The sequence below is a fragment of the Lathamus discolor genome, chromosome 1 (assembly GCF_037157495.1).
Source record: "Lathamus discolor isolate bLatDis1 chromosome 1, bLatDis1.hap1, whole genome shotgun sequence".
Taxonomy (NCBI): domain Eukaryota; kingdom Metazoa; phylum Chordata; class Aves; order Psittaciformes; family Psittacidae; genus Lathamus; species Lathamus discolor.
Window position 1 is genome coordinate 64,436,861 of NC_088884.1, and position 17,056 is coordinate 64,453,916.

Sequence of the window (17,056 nt, forward strand, 5' to 3'; positions counted from 1 at the left end):
GTTCCTCCACTTGCTGGACACTTTTCCTACTGCGCACAAATCCTTGATTTGCTGGCATTTTTAAGCCTCCGACCTGGCTCTGGCCAGTGACTTAATGAGAATGGACGCAGCGCTTGGAATGGGAAATGCTGCGTGCGTTTCTTACCTTAATTGCAGTGCTGTGCCTCTTCCCAAGGATAGCAGCCAGAAGCCAATCGAGTTCAGGTTGCCAGAAGCAAGGTCTGTTCTCACTGTCATGTTTCTCTTTCTCCCTAGGGTGTGATTGACTACATTTTCTATTCCAACACTCACATGAACGTGCTTGGTGTCCTGGGGCCTTTGGACCCTCAGTGGCTGGTTGACAACAACATCACTGGGTGTCCACACCCTCACATCCCTTCAGACCACTTCTCACTGTTAACACAACTCGAACTCCATCCTCCGCTCCTGCCTCTTGTCAACGGTGTGCACTTGCCTAACAGGAGGTAGTGGAGCCCTGCCCCTTTGAGGGCAAGGACCTGTTGTTATGGACCTGTACAGTTGTAAATCAAAGTATATAGGAGTAAAGTATGGCCAACCTTAAGCTGCTTCTTCAAGCTCCTTTCCTTATGTGTTTGATATGAGATTTTGCACATTTTGGTGCATATTGGTATCATTTGGCACTAGGGCTGGAACCAAAGTATTATTCCCTTTCCAAATTCTTAACTTAATTTTTCTTTTCTTTTCTTTTTTTTTTTTTAAACTGGCAAGCTTTTCCTTTTCAGTAGGAAGCTGCACTTAGAAATGGACAAATGAGATTAAAACCTTGCGTATTAATGTATTTCAGGATAGTGCTTTTTTTCCAGAACGTGGCAAAATGAGCCAACCTTTTAGGAGAAAGAAAGAATAAAATAGAAATGCTTCTTTTGTAGGAAGAATATTAGAAATGCTCTTTGTTTGAACCCAAAATGAGGACTGAACTCTGCATCCAAAACAAATTTTGCACATTAGCAAAGCACTTAATAACCTGACTATAAATGATGAGCAGTGTGGCACTGCCCCTCATCTAACTAATATTAGAAAACCAAAGATATTTTAATATCTGTGATAAGATTTGAGGTCTAAATTCTCCTGATGTCATTTCATTTGCAACAAAATTCCCAGCAAACCTATGTCTCGTAGGTGAGCATTGAACACTGGGCAGATCCTATGGGGAGTCTTTTCCAGAGCTCTGCAGAACTGGGTCCTTCCTGGGACGGATACACAAGGATCCAGAGGGAAACAGAGCTGCCTCTCTGCTTCGGCAAGCCGTGGCGACACACTCTTAGCAGCGCAGTTTGGGAGTAGGACTTAGGTTGAGAAATTGCACTTGAAGCCAGCCGTTGGGTTTTTGTGTGAATAAAGAAGTTGCAAATTTATCCTAAGTTCCCTTTTCCCAGAAAGGAAACTTGGGATTAAGTGGTTAAGCATAGGGTACAGGAAAAATCGGCTGGAAACAATCTTCCTTCTGTCTCCAAAGGGCACATGGAGTAGCCATTGGCATGTTTTTTTTCTTGGGGGAGCGTGTGGGAGCCATAGTCATTCCTTGGATTGTTTTTCCTGACCCTAGTTGCCAAATATCCATCCCACTTTTTTTAATAATCTTCCTCTTTTGTTGTCAGTCAGGGTTGAATTAAAAAGCTGCTGGTTCATTCCCAAATGTTGATGCTCTTTGGATGTGTTGGAAATCTCTTTTTTTCTCCCTTTTTTCTGCTCTAGGTGGCCAGTTCAAACCCTTGTGCCTCCAGAGGCATTAAACATAATGCAATTTTCTGAAAAATAAAATTGTTTGGCTGCTTGATGTTTAAAAAAACCCAACAACCAATGGCACAGTGATGGGAGAAGGTTGTGTCTGTGTTTTTAAGTTTTTCTTTATTCTGCTTTTTTGCTGCTATAAGATTTTCTTGAATTTCTATTTTAAACTTTTCATGCATTTTACTGTTTCTAGTCTCAAAATGTGATATTTTTAATAAATGAAAAAAGATTTTCCATTACGTGAATGAAATTTTTAAGCAGATTGAGAGCCTATATTTATGTCTCATTCGTATACTGGAAAAAAGAAAAAGTCAAATTTAAATTGTGAAATTAGTTTTAAATACTAAGGAGCCATCTTCAGCCTGGCAAAACTACAGAGTCAGGCTCTTCCTCTTTAATTATTTCCGTTGTCGTTTTATACATAGGGAATTATCCATAGGGGGGAAATAAATATCAATTGGACTTAGAGTAGAATCTATTCCCTGACTCTTGTTGGGGGCTGGGGAAGGGGTGGTGTGGGAGAGAACATAAACTAATTGGTTCAACCAAACAACTCCCTCGTAAAAGAATAAGTGCCTAAAAAAACCAGAGGCGTCACCTATTGTCTACTCCAAATTGGAAGCTGGGTGAAATTCCTGCATGGCGATTGCTTTGTGCAGCACCACACACAGAAAAAAAAAAAGCCCTTTCTAAAGATGGATTTTCCTCTAGGTGCAGGTATCTCGTTTGTAATATACCTCAGCATCCACCGCCCAGCCATTAAATTGCGGAAGCGATTGGAGAGTATAGTACTGGAAAGTAGAATAGCATGAAAAACTTAAATTTTGTGGACATTACCTTTCTGTAATCAGCTGCTGTATCATTTTTGGAGGCGGGGGTACCCTGCTGTGGAGGTGTGCACTAACCAACCCTTCTCCTCCTCTTCCCACCCGCGTGTTAAGTAGCAACACGAGCAGTATTTCCTACCATACTTCACTCCCAGTATTTTTTGAGATGTTTGTATAAAATGGAATTTAAAATCCACCTATGATTGTATATGAACTGCAGAGGAGCCCGTTTATTAATAAAACTAAAACCAACAGCAATGTTTTGTATTACCAGGGTGGGAGAGGATGGGGATGAAAACCAAAAACCAACCCAAATCCTGGCAAATGTTGTAAACTGCTTGACTTCCCTTTGGTTTCTCACCGGTTGAAGTGTTCTGTTGCAGGAAGGTGTTTAATTGGATTTTCTCTGCTGCAAAATGCACTTCCAAACATCTGTTATGCTGTGTGATTTCTTTAAAAAATAAGAGTTACTGTAACAGACATTGCACAAAACTTCTGGATTTAAAACAAAATGAGTCTTGTGTATGTTTCACCCAATGCACATAACCAGAGACATGTTTACCTGCCTTTCAGGTGTCTGGCTCCCACCTTGTTTTCTGTCTGTATTTTCCCTTCCCAGCAGGAGCAGTAAGGGGATTGTGCTTTCTTTCCCAGCCATAGTGATACTGGGCTCTAGGAAAAAAGCAGGCAGCTGCCAGCCTCGTGCATGGAGTGAAATCCCTTTCAATAAAGGCTAATTCTCTTCTGACCCAGATGGAAGCTGACTGTAGGGTGTTTCCTAGTCAAGAGAAAGCAATACGAAGTCAAATATATCCCTAACTCTTAAGCAGAGATGGATGGGAAAACATCAGTTCTCTCCATCACTTACCCTCAGTTGCCAGCACATCGCAGTCAGTGCCTGGGTAAGAAAGCTGTAAGCCCTTTACTGCTCCTGGCTGTCTTGGTTTGCTTTCAGAAATACGGTGCCTGGTGTCAACTTCTAAGCAACAGCACTGCCTAAAGCAAGCAGAGAAAAAAAATCCAACACCCTTCTACGAGCAACTTTTTAAAACTCAGTATGGTAAACCTGTTCAATATGGGGTTTTGTGTGTGTACATATATACATATATATATAAAAAAGAGAATTTTGTACAATGTAGCTGAATATTTCTGTTTCCTTATTTCTCTGTAACAAGTGTGAACATTTGTGTAGTATACACTGAAGTCAGGGATGGCACAATGGGGTCTGAGACCAGCTCTCCTTCCTGTTTGCCTCGTCAAAAGCTTTTGTCATCCCTTTCTAGCACTCATTCTAGAATAACGTTTTGTTTTATGGGTGAGCTTTCTCTGTTGGAAGCCACTCCTCTTTAGGCTGCAGAAACCTTCAGAAAAGGTCTGTTAATCCCAAATCCTCGCTGTTCTGTTTTATGGACTAGAAAGCCAAAATCTCTGACTCTTCACCTTTTCAGAATTACTGCTGACCTAATGCAGCTTTCAAAACCATCAGCATTTGGGTGACACTGTGGATGGATGATGGGCTCCCACTCTGCTAGCTTTGCTATGGAGTCTCCTAAACCCATGGTCACGTTCTCAAGGCCCACTTTCCAAAGGTGCTGAGCATCTGCAGCTCCCACTTAATCCCAAATATTAGGCTTTTGGAGACCAGCTTTCTACACCCAGCTTGTGTACTGGGTCCAAATGGCAAGTGGGAATTTGAGACCTCAAAGGTTTATGTCGCTTCTTCCTGTGGTCTTCGTCAGGTGAGGGGGAAGCCAAAAAGGCTTGTTAAAATTGAGTCTCTCTGTTGATTTAGAAGATGAGCTGGAGAAAGGAACACTTTAGGGATTCCTCACCCAGGACTGCAGTATTCATACCTTCTTGGTAGGGAGCTGGAACCAGCCCTTACTTCATTTCCACAACGCAGTTTTAGCTTTTAGCATCAAAACTGTCCTTGGGCACGAAGTTGGGCATAGCAGGATGGAGTGAAAGGTCTTTTAGTCCTATCCAAACTAATCGTCTGCATTAGAAATACCACACAAAGGTGGTCCGTGCTCCCATACTGGTTTAAAAGGAAGTTTTATGGCAAATAGCAGTTGTCCTTTCCCCAGCAACCTCAGCTTTGTACTTAATTATAATTCAGATCCTCTGTTCTTGACTTCTGCACAGATACTTTCCTTGCAGTGTTAATGAAGATCTAAAGCCTGATTTAAACCTTAAGAAGGACCCTCTCCCTGTTGTATGGGGAGGTAACCGGTCTTAGCACATCCTTACCTAATACACCAAGCAGCAGCAGAAGGTGGTTCAGCTAAAACCAGGCCTTCAACATAGAAGAGCAGTGGGTTGTCACCCTGCTTGGTGACCACAGAGCTCGGATGTTCTTCTGGGTGGTCTTCACAACCAAAACTGCCCGGTCGGAAGTGAAGCAGTGCACAAGACTCGCTCAAGTTCACCTTGGCCTCCGAAGGAGTATGATTTCAGCACCAAACATGTGCATTGGAAAGCCTCACCTACCTGATTTTGCACATTCCAAAGGAGATGAAGGCCTTACCACGGGCAGGGGGCCGGTTTTGTTAGTGACTGAGAAAGAAATGAGCCCTAAGCACAGAGAGGTTTGGGGTTTTCTGGTAGGCACTATTACTGGCTGAGCCTCTCCATCTCCCAGTGAGGAAAAAGCACCTTATGATACACAACTCACCAGCTTTTTGTAAGACTACAGTAGTATAATCACGTACCCTCCGTTTCTCACCCTTCACTGTTCAAAGGTGACACAAACCCCAAGAGGAAACCACTGATGTCTTAAGTCTCTGTGCCAACCATCAGCCACAAACTCACTTGAAAACAATTTTAGGAGATCATGAGGCTTTAGATCCAGTCACAGCTCTATGTGGCAGCGTATCTTCTGTGACCACTCTTTGCACTGACACTGACCGCAGGTTTGCTTTTTAAGTAAAAACCAAAAATCAGAGCAGATAATGCAGGTACAGGCATTGCACGATGAGAAAAGGGACAAAATTAACCCCTTTGAAGAACTCTTTCATCCTGAGAAAAAAGACTCTATTAAAGATTTTAAGAGACGATGAAGTTTGCTGGTTTGGCCGCAGTGGAGGACGATGGACTTCAGGAGTGCAGTTTCTTGGAGTATAGCTGAAAATAAGCATGAAGATAGAGAAACACTCAGGTGCTTTGATACCCCAGGTATGTGTTTGAGACAGCACTGACGGCAGAGCACATCAAGTGATAGGACTTTTTCTCTTCTTTTTCCCCCTCCCTCCCTGTGTTTAGCTTTCACAATGCCTCACCCTTTAAGTGGTGAAGGTTAGAGTGATCCTGTTAGTTGGTCTTGTCCTCGTTGTTAAACAGCTCCTACAATCTTGGCATCTACTGAGTTTGCATCTGTCTGTATTGATCTTTGTTCCGGAGCAAAACACCAACCCCACAAACCACCCCCCCCCCCCCAACCCTCATGGTGGCCTTCTTTCCAGGTGACACGTTACATGGCTTTGTTTTCCATTTTAACTTACTGCATGATGAGTTCGCTTTCCAAGTAATTAAAGTGCTTGTGTGCACCATGGTAGCTAAATGCGCCCTTAGCTCAAACCTAACGGGCTGGACCAGCACAGTTGTGATGGGAACCCAGGCTCCCCTTCCCACCCCATTCCACAGTGGCTATTTTGGGAGATCAGGGTGATTGTTAGGTGTATTTCTTGCTTATGTGTTGCATTTGTGGCCGCAATGTCTGGCCCCTCAAGAGGTGGAAGTGCACTTGGAGAAGGGAGGAAGCTGGTAACATTTTAGGGGATTACGTCTTGGTTTATGGAAATGGCTTAAAACTGGGAGCCCGGTGGGTGCTCGAATGAGGAAGCTGTTGCTTGTGGTGGCTGGCGTTTTGCCTGGCCTGCTCTGGGCCTTCCCCACCAGCCCTGGCTTGGGGATGGGGCAGGTCTCCCAGGCGAAAAGCTCTGCAAAGCCCGACAGTGGCCCCAAGCAGCCTGCCTGCGAGAGCAGCCTTCCACTGAGCCCTGGGCGAAAAAAACCTGAGTAACCTGCTTCTTTCCCACAGGAATAAATGGAAAGGAGCCTCCTCTCCTTTGCTTTTACAAAGGGATCTGGTTTTCTCTCCCTCTGAAAATCCTTTTGGAGAAGGTGCCGCGCCACGGTGCAATTCCCCCCATAATCACACTTCGCAATGAGACACTGGCTGAGAAAGCCAATTCCCATTGAGTGGGGACGGCTGGGGGAAGACCTGCTCCCCTGCACAGACCCAGCCTGGACCAAGCAACGACGGCAGCTGACCAAAGCAGCCCTGCTTTTCCTTGACCTTCGGGCAGCTCGGCAAAGGGAGCTCCTCAAAACCCAGACCTGTTCGGTTTTCCTTCCTTTTTGGAAGGAATTCCGTTTTGTTTTACTTTAAACACAAGCACCCGCGTTGTGGAGCCAGGGTACTGCTCACACGTGATGGGGAGGGATAAATCTCTGCTTGTTTCTTCTCACCTGTGTACTTATGTTTCCTTCTGTTGGCAATAAACAGCCCTTTCGCAACCACTCTTGTCCACTGCTGTGGTTCCTGAGCATGAGAGGGAGAGGAGCGTGGTGATGGGATGGGTGCTTCAAGCTTCTGGGATGCTCTTCTGGCATCCATGGTGGTGGGAGGTGACACAAATTGGGATGCTACCCTTCTGAATAGGTCCCCAGGCCTCGGACACCCACCACCAGCATGGCCAAGGCTCATTTTGAGATGATTAAGTAGATTTTGCACTGGGTTGCACATCAGACCCGCATCGCCTTGGTCCATGTGGCCAAAGGACATCCCGGGGTCCCTGCAGGATGCCTGCATCCATCAGCTGGTCACTGGGAAATCTCCTAGTATTTCTCCTGTGCTTGCAAAACTGCAGAGGTCAGACCCCATCCAACTCCAGCATCCCATAGCACAACCCACTCCTGCAATGGGATATCGGGAAAAGGCAGAAGAACTTGGGGCAGAGGAAAGACAACGCATTAGGAAGTGCCCTGAGGCAAAGCAGCCGAGGGCTTCATGGTGCCATGGTCCAGTCTAACTCCTTCACCCCAAAGATCCTGATTTTGACGCAGATCCACGCAGAAAGAGCTGCCACAGCCACGGGGGAAGCCTGTTCATCCATTTATTGAGGGCATGCCATCGCGCACAGGAAAAGCGCAAACACCCGAAACGGAGGGTGACAGTGGGCACCCAAGGGGAAAGCCTTTCTTATGGAGGAGGGAGCAGGGGAAGGCTCCTGCCCCCCCCAAACCCCAGGAGCAGAACAGGCGCTGGAGCTGTGCCACAGAACCCAGCGGGTTACTGGTCACTGTATGCAGACAGAGGGAGAGATGGGGCAGGGAGCCCGCGCCACCGCTGCGCTTCCCGACGCGGCCGCACCGCTGCTGCCTTCTTGGTGACGTTCCTGCAGGTTTTGGGGGGAGGAAAGGAGTGAAACCAAAGCCATCAGGAGGAAGGGGAGCATCCTGCCTTGATCCTTGTTGTCCGCTCACCGGGCATCACGTACCTCTGTGTCAGCTTGAAGATGAGCAGCTGGATCCAGGGCGCCTCGGGAGCGACACAGACCTTCTTGTTTTTCTTCAGGGTAAGACTGCAAGGTGATGAGACCCACTCAGCCCCACGCACGCCTCTGCCCCAAAGCGTTCTTCACCGGGCTGCTGTCTGCAGAGAAAGCCCCTCTTGCTCCCTAAGGAATTATGAGCACACCCTGTGATCCCTGCTGGGAGATGGATGAGGTGTTTTAGGCCTTGACCTTGGGTCACAGAGCCATAGGATAGAATCCCAGACTGGTTTGGTTGGGAGGGACCTTAAAGCTCATCCAGATCCAAGCCCCTGCTATGGGCAGAGACATCTTCCACTAGACCAGGTTGCTCCAAGCCCCATCAAACCTGGCAGGTCGCAATGAGCAGGGACTGCTTTGCAAAGCTTTCCACTTACATGATCTCCTTCCTCCTGCACTGAATACCCGGCGGCGTGACATCAATGGCGAGGATCAGCCCCAGGTTGATGACCTGGGCAGTCCATTTGATGCACTTGCACCTCATGTTGGTCAGCAGGCTCTCCAGCGACAGACCTGCGCCCAAGAGCAGCCCACACACACCCAGCTCTGAGCCCGTCACCACCCTCATGTCACGATCTCATCCCTTTGCTGGTGCCCACGGGGACATGGGTTTGTGTTAATGGGGTTTGCAGCAGCAAGAGGTGACGCAAAACTACCTCCCTCCCAGCACAGGCTCAGAGCTTTCTTGTCATGCACACAGAAAGGGTTTAGCTTCAAGGTTTAAAACTTAACCAGTACTTGACGAACTAAACCCATTGCCCACCCACCGCACACTCAGATTTCACAGGTCTTGAGGAGAAGCAGCTTAAACCCATCAGGCAAATCCCACCCAGTCCCCAGCATCCCCCTCCAGTTTCACCACCCAGTTTAAGTGATCAGCTGAAGCTCAAAGGTAGGCAAGAAACAAATCTGAAAGCGGAGAGGAGTCTGCGCTGAGCCCCATTCAGTGCCCCAGGGAGGGGGCAGAGGGACACGCCACGGTCACTCACCACCACCCGGCACCAAGTTGCCCATGAGCAGGGCCATGGCCAATGCTGCCGGCAGCAGCCGCATCCTCACCCCCTGCCCCGAGCTGCCCTGGGGCTGCTTTATAGCCGGCCAGGAGGGGATTTCGGAGCCTGGGAAATGCCGGGGGGGGGGGGGGGGGGGTGAGGGGGGAGGAAGGAGCTGCCCCACGCTTCAACTTCCCTGCCGCTGCTTCCCCGTTGCATGTGGTGGCCCACGCCACCTCCCCATCAAAAAAGGCAGAAACCAGTGTGGCCATCTCCTAACACATCCTTGCCCCATGTTTCTTGGTGGAGAAACAGCGGGGAGCCCCCCTCTGCTCCCCTGAGCACCCTCAAGCCTCTGGAATGCCACAGGAAGGGATGCAAGTGACGGTGACCAAGAGCTGCTGCCTTTATTGGACCTGTTCGGTTCTGCCTGAAGGGGACACCCAACACATCGGGGAAGGGTGAGGAATGGGGGACCAGCATATTCAAGGGCTTAAATGCACAAAATGCCAAGGGAAAAGGGGCTCAAGGCACCGCTCAGCAGCATCACCCCCTCCGCACAAGGAGACAGCAGTGTGGGAGGTGGGGACCAGTTTCAGGCCCAGCACATCTGTCTGTCCCACCGGTGTCAGCTTCCTCAGTGGGGAGCCTCTTTCTTCCTCCTGCCAAAAGCAGAAGCAGGGAGAAACAAGTGAAGATGGGATGCCTCTGGTCCTGCCTGGAAACCCCATCACTTGCGGCTGAGGAGGGCTTACAGGTTAGGGAGGTCCTGCAGGAGCTTCTTCACCCAAGGGGTGTCAGGGTTTACACAGACCCTCTCCAGGCTTTTTAGCTTAATCCTAGAGAACAAAGAGGAGCTGGAGCAGCCGAGCCCCCCTGTGCTTCTCAACAATTCATGGAGGATGGGGGGAGCAGGGGGCTTGTACCCCTCCAGGAAGCACTTACACCACCTCGAGGCGCCGGCAGCTGCTCCCCACTGGCCGGACCTCGATGCTGCTGTATTTCCATGGTGGGATGAAGGCCCTGGTGGTCTTGGCACAGCGGCAGCTCAGGTTGCCATTGGCTTCCAAGAGGGCTGGATGGGCATATGGCTTGCACATCACCTGAAACCCACCACCGCCCCCAGCACTCTTTCTTGGCAACACATCTGCCCCTATGTCCCACCACGATCACCACATCCCCTTGCATCAGAGCCCCGGAGGCACATCCGGATGTCGGGATAGGGAGATGTCGCCTCTGAAAATGTCTCCCCCCCCCCCCCATCATCCTCCAGCCCCATGCACGGGGAGCCTCACCTGCATGCCCAGGGTGGTGGGTCAGCAGCAGCACCCCCAGCAGCAGGGCAGCCTGCACAGCCATGCCGGCCCCATCCCCAGCACCACCAGCATCCCCTTATTTGAGCTGGGAAATAGGAGAAGTGAGGCGGTGCTGGCGGGAGGCCCCAGGGTCGGGGGGGCGGGTTGGGGGTTTTGCCCATCGGGGGCCCAGGCTTCCTGAAACCGGTTCCATTTTCCCCTTTCTATGAAGCCGGGTCTTGTAAAGATACTGGGCCTTTGTCTCAGCGCTTGTCCTTAAGCCCATGCAGCTGCACAAGCCCAGAGATCTTTTTAGGGTGCTTTTATCTCCTGCATGGTCTGATATCACTCATTCCTTCTACAACCAGATCTTCCCCCAGCCTGAGCCTTTGTGGAGTCTGCTTTTGCTCTTTCCCATCCCAAAACTCTGCCAAGTGACCCCACGCCCACCCCCTGTATTTCCTTACAACAGCCTTCCAATACCTAAAGGGGCTGACAAGAAAGTCTGAGAGGGACTTTTTACAAGGACGTGTAGGGACAGGACAACGGGGAATTGCTTTAAACTGACAGAGGGGAGATGTAGATTAGACATTAGGAAACAATTGTGCCCTGTGAGGATGGTGAGGCACTGGCACAGGCTGTGATTCTATACTTCTTATTGGCCTTTACTGCTTTCAGAAGGCTCTCAACTGCTTGCAGACCCCAGCCCCACCACCAGCGCTGGTGCTTGCTGGTGGTTCAGAGCTGGAACATCCCTCCCAGCTGCCTTTGATGCCTTGGGCAAAACTTTCCCTGCTCCTGTCTCATTCCTCAGCGTGAAAGGGGCTGTCATTGTGCCTGACATGAACCTGGGTGCTGCCCTCTCTCCCCTGCTTACAGTACAGAAACCTCACCTGGTACGTATTCAAACGCACATTTTAATGCCTATGGCATATCTGTGAAAGAGCATCAACACAAGAGTGAGAGATGGAAATTGAGCTCCAGGAAGTGGGGTTTATCAAAGCTGGGAAATTACAACAAATGGAAAACACCCTGAATTTTATTTGACTTGAGCTCTCAGGCCAGGACATGACACGCTGTGTAATAAAAACCACAGACACACCGTGTCAATGCGCGCTCTGCGTGGAAAGAGTCACAAAGTTGTTCCTGCAGAGGCAGGAGTGGCCCCTTTGCAGTGTATGGTTGAGTAAAGAAATGCAGGGTTCACGTTCACGTTCATCCAGGGACCGAATGCAGAGGGGAAACACCTCCAGAGCCTGCCATGGGGCTGGGTCATCAGCGAGCCGCCCTCCCTGCAGCGGCCACTGCTGGGGCTGGACACGGGACTTTCGGGACGAGGGAGGGAAGCAAGGGCGAAGTGGGGAGCAACCAGGTTCCTGTGCATCATCCGCCAGCGCAGCTCAGGGCTCTGAGCGTCAGCTTCCTTCACAGGAAACTTATTTTTTCTTCCTGTGAAAAGCAGAAGGAGGAGAAACACGTGAACACAGAGAAATTGGGTCCTGGGGGAGAGGCATCACCGAATGGGGGGATTTAGATTAGCCATTAGGAAGTTCTTCTCCATGAGGGTGCTGAGGCCCTGGCACAGGTTGCCCAGAGAAGCTGTGGCTGCCCCATCCCTGGCAGTGTTCAAGGCCAGGTTGGATGGGGCTTGGAGCAACCTGGTCTAGTGGAAGGTGTCCCTGCCCATGGCAGGGGGTTGGAACTGGATGAGCTTTAAGGTCCCTTCCAATACAAACCATTGTAGGATTCTGTAATCACTCATGGGGATGTCTCCTCTCAGCTGCCCGACACTGTGCCAAAAACACAGGCATGACAAAGGACTTGGCTTTCCCAGCCAAGTAGCAACACACTATTGCACTTGCAATAAGCAAATCCCAGTCCTGTGATTCCCTCCCCAGTATGTTTTCTTTTCTTGCCATGTGAGTGCTCCCCAAGACCAAGGGTAGGATGGGATGCTGTCCAGAGCCACCTGAGCCAAAAGGGTTTTCATCAATGCAACTTACGTGCTAGCAATACGCTTCAGCAGCTTCTTTACCCAAGGGGCATCAGGATTCACACACACCTTCCCTGAGGTTTTTAGTTTAATTCTGAAACACAAGGAGTGTTTATGAGCATTGCCCTCCCCTCCAAAGGCAAGGACCCGAGCAGCCAGGGTTGATCTGCAATGCTCATCTTTCATTTACAGTGCCAGCAGGTTGCAGGAAGCTGCCAGAGACAGAGGGAAGCCACGGGATGCTCAAGAAGAAGCAAGATGCAACATGTTCCCGTGTGGAACGTGTGCTTCAAGCCCTAAGGTGCCTGTCCAATTACTATTTTCTCTGTAGGTTTATAAATGTATCAGTGCTGAGCAGTTAAAACAACCTGATGCATCTGCTTAATACACCACTTCAGTCTGGACAGGAGTAAAGGCTCCCATACTGGTAGTGAAAAAGTTGGTTATGGCTCATCCTGCTTTAGTGCCTGAGGATGTGCTTCCTCCAGACTGCAAACAGCCCCCACCAGCATGAGGAAATCACACTCTACCTTGCTGGAAAGCTCCATTCAGGTCCTGAGGATCTCCGGCATGTCACTCGGGTGCATTTCCTCCACCAGAAATGACCTGATGTTTCTCAGCCCCGAAGCATGAGCGAGCTTGAAAAAGCCTTGGTTTAGCAGAAAGGGATTGGAGGAGCAGGGTGGTTGCAGCAGAAAAGGTGCAGAGCTGGCCTTGCTGCTCCATAGGAGCCAGAGGAGACAGCTTTCCATCCCATGAGCCACCATTGGCACTTACATGATCTCTGTACGTCTGCAGGTGCTCCCCACGGGTCTTATCTCAATGCTTTCATATCTCTTTGGACTAATGTAGTCCGAGGTTGTCTTTATGCATCTACAGTTCAGGTTTCCGTTCACCTCCAGGATGGCTGGGAAAGAGAGAAGGTAGCAGTTTACAGAGACAGAGTTATTTAGAGGTGCCACAACTCCAAATCAATTAGAGACAAAGGAATTATCACTCCCCATGCTTTCCCTGACAATGCTTTAGGGACCACGGTAGGAAACTGTTATCTTTGACTCTGCCTCAGCACCCTGCTCTCATACAGCTCCTGACAGATGAACCTAGCCAAGCAGGATGGTCACACTCTTTCTTCAGATATGCGAAAACCCCTGGGTTAAACAGGATGCCCCTGTTTCCCCAGGTCCCTTTGGGCGCAGGATGCAGATGATGCCCACCCATCCTGAGGACCACGGCAGGCTGGGAGCTGACCACCGTGGGTATCTGCAGAGACACCAGAAGCTCACCTGCATAGGCTAAGTGGGACATCACCAGCAGCACCAGCAGCCACAGGAGCACTGGGGCTCCCATCCCCATCCCAGCTGGTGTTCGCATCCTCGCAGCAGGCTCAGCCCCAGAGGAGGTCTGAGGAACCGGGTGAAGAACCCCCCTTATTTATTCACGCAGGTTGCGCTCTGACAGAAGCAGCAAGATTCAGACTTCATCAGTCACATCTGACCGGTGGACCATGAAGAGCGGTGATGTAATTTCTCAGATGCCTCCCACAGCCGGGTCGGAAACCAAATTTACACCATTGCCGATGAAAACCATCCGTCGGGAAAAAGCGCGTGTTTGGAGTCCCCACATGACCTTCCCCGCACCCTTTTCTGATCAGCTGGGTCTGTCCAAGCATCAACCTTCTTTCCCTTTAGCGTTCACTCCTCAACCACACAAAGACCCCAGAATAAAATCAAAGTGTAAAACTGGGGCAAGCAGGGTTTTTTCACTGCACTCAGATATTTACGTATTTCTTTCTTGGGGCTATAATTCCCCCATGCTATTTTTGCTACCTCTTACATCAGCAAAATTGCCTAGCAGTGAACCATGGAAAAATAAAGACCTCTGCTATACATTTCCACTCTGACCCTTCCAATCTTGCTTGCACAGTGACATACTAAACACCAGCAAAGTCAAGAGATGACTGGTACAGTAGCACCAGCAAAAAGCAAGTTATCCCTACATCTCTGCACATGCGTGGCTGAGTGCTGATGTGCATGTTGATCAGCAACAGATTTCTTGGTACCAGCAGGCTGGGAGTGAAACATGGATGGATGCCAGAGAATAGCAGCAGGAAAAGGAACAGGGCTGGGATGGACTCAAGGACTAGTGAGAGCAAGACCTGAGCAGTACTGGGACTGGAGGGAGAAGACATCTTCTTATTTTGCTCTATTTAGTATCCCATTACAGCACATGGGACCTGAAATAGTTGGGGCTTAGTTAGAAGTGTCCTGACTGCCTACAGTTTCAAGAAAGATCATCTTTTTATGATGTTATCAGCTATGGGACACGGTCTGCTATGCAGCCAGTGAGCCAGTTCAACATCATTTTGGGGTCCCCAACATAAGAAGGGCATGGAATTGTTGGAGCAAGTCCAGAGGAGGCCACGAGGATGATCAGGGGACTGGAGCACCTCCCATATGAAGACAGGCTGAGAAAGTTGGGGCTGTTCAGTCTGGAGAAGAGAAGGCTGCATGGAGACCTCATAGCAGCCTTCCAGTATCTGAAGGGGGCCTATAAGGATGCTGGGGAGGGACTCTTCATTAGGGACTGTAGTGGTAGGACAAAGGGGAACGGGTTCAAGCTTAAACAGGGGAGATTTAGACTGGATAAAAGGAATAAGTTCTTCTCTGTGATGGTGGCAAGGCGCTGGCACAGGGTTCCCAGAGAAGCTGTGGCTGCCCCATCCCTGCCAGTGTTCAAGTCCAGGCTGGACCGGGCTTGGAGCAACCTGGTCTAGTGGAAGGTGTCCCTGCCTGTGGCAGGGGGTTGGAACTGGATGAGCTTTAAGGTCTTTCCAACCCAAACCAGTCTGGGATTCTATCATTCAGGGATAATCAAATGGTAGTGGGAAAATTGATGACACTAAAGCAGACATGCATGTGGCAGTGAGAAGCTGTAGGAGCATGTGGAAAGGGAGAGGTCAGACTGCACACATCCTTATAGTGCTGCAGAACCAAGTGTCCACTAGGCTTTAAGGCTTTCTTCTGGCAATGTGCTCCAAGCTTTACACACAAGGGTATAGACCTGCCCATTTTGGGAGACCGTGGTCTGGCACTTGCTCCTCCACACATTTCATGGCATCTTTTGGGTTTCTCTCAAAATGAGCCATTGAAGGACTGAAGCAAAGCATTTTGGCACACAGGGGTCTAGTACTGTGAGACACCTTTGGGTCTCACATAGGGTTTAGTGGGATGTGGTCTGCCCCGAATAAAGCAAAGTCACCAGCCAGGAAGCAAAAGGGGAAGTGGGGACACATGGCCACAATAGTGAGGTGAAGAGGAAGGAAGAGGGCAGAAGAAAAATTATGTGATTGTGTGATTACACTGTAATTTGGAGTTTTCAAATCATATCAGCATTTCATCTCATCTTCCTCTTTGAAACTTGTTTTCCCTCTGAGATAGGTCCAAAATTCTTGTCAAGAGCTTATTCAAGAGAGAATGGTCAAAAACGGATGAGGGAAGAGTTTAATTCCCTGTACATCGGGGTTGCAGAGAGGCCAGGGACAATTTGAATGAGCTACTGCCAAATCCTATGGAGAGAATGAGAGCCTGCCTGTTATGGCAGTGGAAAAGGAGATAGCTTTAAAACTGTATTTTGTTCAATACTTGCAGAGTTTTTAATTTCCCTGCAGAGGGCTGTTAAAAGAAGCCCAGCCCAGGACTGGTTCAAATGGTTTTGCTGGGTTGTGGCAGAAATCTCTTCAAAGCAAAGCCTGCACAACGGTGGGGAAGGCAGGGATTTACCAGGAGAGATAACAGGTCACATACAGTGCTATAGAGGCACTAAAGACGTTTCAACATCTTTCTGAAGTTTATGACTTCAAAACGCTCCTCCTTTTATAGCTGGGGAAAACCGAGAGAAGTGAAAGCAGCCTTCCCCAGAGATGCACAGTGGAGAGGACAGAGCTGGGGCACGCTCCAAGAGTGGCTCTTCCATGACCAGGGGAAACCAACACCACTGCTGGCAGTGCTTAACGAAACCAGTACAGGAAGAATCTACCCTGGGAGACGTGCAGTGGACAGGCCAAGATAACTTACGTGTGAGATGACACCCAGATTTGTGGCTACAGGGCAGGTGTCCATCTCCTTTCTACCCATGAGAGAAGTGGGAGCTACAGAGCCATGTTTAGGCTGGATGGATTTAGAGAGGTGGCTTTAGAGGGGTCCTGGGCAATCAGTTCAGCCACAGTGACCTCAGTTTCAACCTGGGCCATGTATTGGCCCCCAGACCTATACAAGACCCCAGATGCCTCCTTTAGGGATGTGCTGCTTTGTGCTTGTTGCTTTATGCTCAACCTTGCAGCGCTTCTTCCATGAGAGTCATGGAATCACAGAACAGTTTGGGTTGGAAGGGACCTTGAAGCTCATCCAGTTCCAACCCCCCGCCATGGGCAGGGACACCTTCCACTAGACCAGGTTGCTCCAAGCATGGTGCTCATCAACTTACTTTGCAGCCAGGATGAAACCCACACGTCCCGCGGGGGGAAGGGCAGGAGTGCCTTCTCTTCCTCTCAAGTACCAAGGAAGTTGTCCCCTCTGCACAGGTGGCCTTGGCAGAAGCTCCCCTCCAAGTGGGAGAAGCCAACCCTGGGGATGCAGGGAAGCAA

At 49.4% G+C, this 17,056-nt stretch overlaps 4 protein-coding genes across 6 annotated transcripts in view; 1 reads left to right on the forward strand and 3 right to left on the reverse strand.

The window, feature by feature from the left end:
* Positions 1-3,717, forward strand: part of CNOT6L (CCR4-NOT transcription complex subunit 6 like) — a 31,823-nt gene extending 28,106 nt beyond the window's left edge. For all 3 annotated transcript variants that reach the window (XM_065674722.1, XM_065674715.1, XM_065674708.1), the window contains exon 12: positions 256-3,717. In XM_065674722.1, the coding sequence (XP_065530794.1) occupies positions 256-468 (213 nt within the window). In that variant the 3' untranslated portion in view covers positions 469-3,717. The remainder of the gene's footprint in view (positions 1-255) is intronic.
* Positions 3,718-7,672: 3,955 nt separating this feature from the next.
* LOC136012035 (C-X-C motif chemokine 2-like) lies at positions 7,673-9,229 on the reverse strand. The gene is made up of 4 exons (XM_065674768.1): positions 9,124-9,229; positions 8,512-8,647; positions 8,081-8,164; positions 7,673-7,978 (listed from the first exon to the last, which is right to left on the reverse strand). Exons 1-4 carry the CDS (start codon positions 9,185-9,187, stop codon positions 7,873-7,875), a joined length of 390 nt encoding a protein of 129 aa, XP_065530840.1. The 5' UTR covers positions 9,188-9,229; the 3' UTR covers positions 7,673-7,872.
* A 279-nt stretch (positions 9,230-9,508) lies between these two features.
* LOC136007168 (alveolar macrophage chemotactic factor-like) lies at positions 9,509-10,506 on the reverse strand. Its single transcript, XM_065665087.1, has 4 exons — positions 10,422-10,506; positions 10,072-10,201; positions 9,882-9,965; positions 9,509-9,788 (listed from the first exon to the last, which is right to left on the reverse strand). The coding sequence occupies exons 1-4, from the start codon at positions 10,483-10,485 to the stop codon at positions 9,764-9,766; spliced, it is 303 nt and encodes a 100-aa protein (XP_065521159.1). The 5' UTR covers positions 10,486-10,506; the 3' UTR covers positions 9,509-9,763.
* An 899-nt stretch (positions 10,507-11,405) lies between these two features.
* Positions 11,406-14,018, reverse strand: LOC136007169 (alveolar macrophage chemotactic factor-like). The gene is made up of 4 exons (XM_065665088.1): positions 13,698-14,018; positions 13,192-13,321; positions 12,425-12,508; positions 11,406-11,870 (listed from the first exon to the last, which is right to left on the reverse strand). The coding sequence occupies exons 1-4, from the start codon at positions 13,783-13,785 to the stop codon at positions 11,858-11,860; spliced, it is 315 nt and encodes a 104-aa protein (XP_065521160.1). The 5' UTR covers positions 13,786-14,018; the 3' UTR covers positions 11,406-11,857.
* Between the last annotated feature and the right edge of the window lie 3,038 nt (positions 14,019-17,056).

Bases quoted from the DNA above. Each gene is read 5' to 3' on its own strand.
- LOC136012035 (XM_065674768.1), bottom strand. From the start codon at position 9,187: ATGCGGCTGCTGCCGGCAGCATTGGCCATGGCCCTGCTCATGGGCAAC. The intron at 8,648-9,123 runs GTGAGTGACCGT...TCTTGGGCGCAG, and splicing joins CAACTTGGTGCCGGGTGGTG to GTCTGTCGCTGGAGAGCCTG. The intron at 8,165-8,511 runs GTAAGTGGAAAG...ATCACCTTGCAG, and splicing joins TGCAGGAGGAAGGAGATCAT to TCTTACCCTGAAGAAAAACA.
- LOC136007168 (XM_065665087.1), bottom strand. From the start codon at position 10,485: ATGGCTGTGCAGGCTGCCCTGCTGCTGGGGGTGCTGCTGCTGACCCAC. The intron at 9,966-10,071 runs GTAAGTGCTTCC...TTTGTTCTCTAG, and splicing joins TGCCGGCGCCTCGAGGTGGT to GATTAAGCTAAAAAGCCTGG. The intron at 9,789-9,881 runs GTAAGCCCTCCT...TGCTTTTGGCAG, and splicing joins CTGCAGGACCTCCCTAACCT to GAGGAAGAAAGAGGCTCCCC.
- LOC136007169 (XM_065665088.1), bottom strand. From the start codon at position 13,785: ATGCGAACACCAGCTGGGATGGGGATGGGAGCCCCAGTGCTCCTGTGG. The intron at 13,322-13,697 runs GTGAGCTTCTGG...TCTCTTTCCCAG, and splicing joins GTCCCACTTAGCCTATGCAG to CCATCCTGGAGGTGAACGGA. The intron at 12,509-13,191 runs GTAAGTGCCAAT...CTTGTGTTTCAG, and splicing joins TGCAGACGTACAGAGATCAT to AATTAAACTAAAAACCTCAG.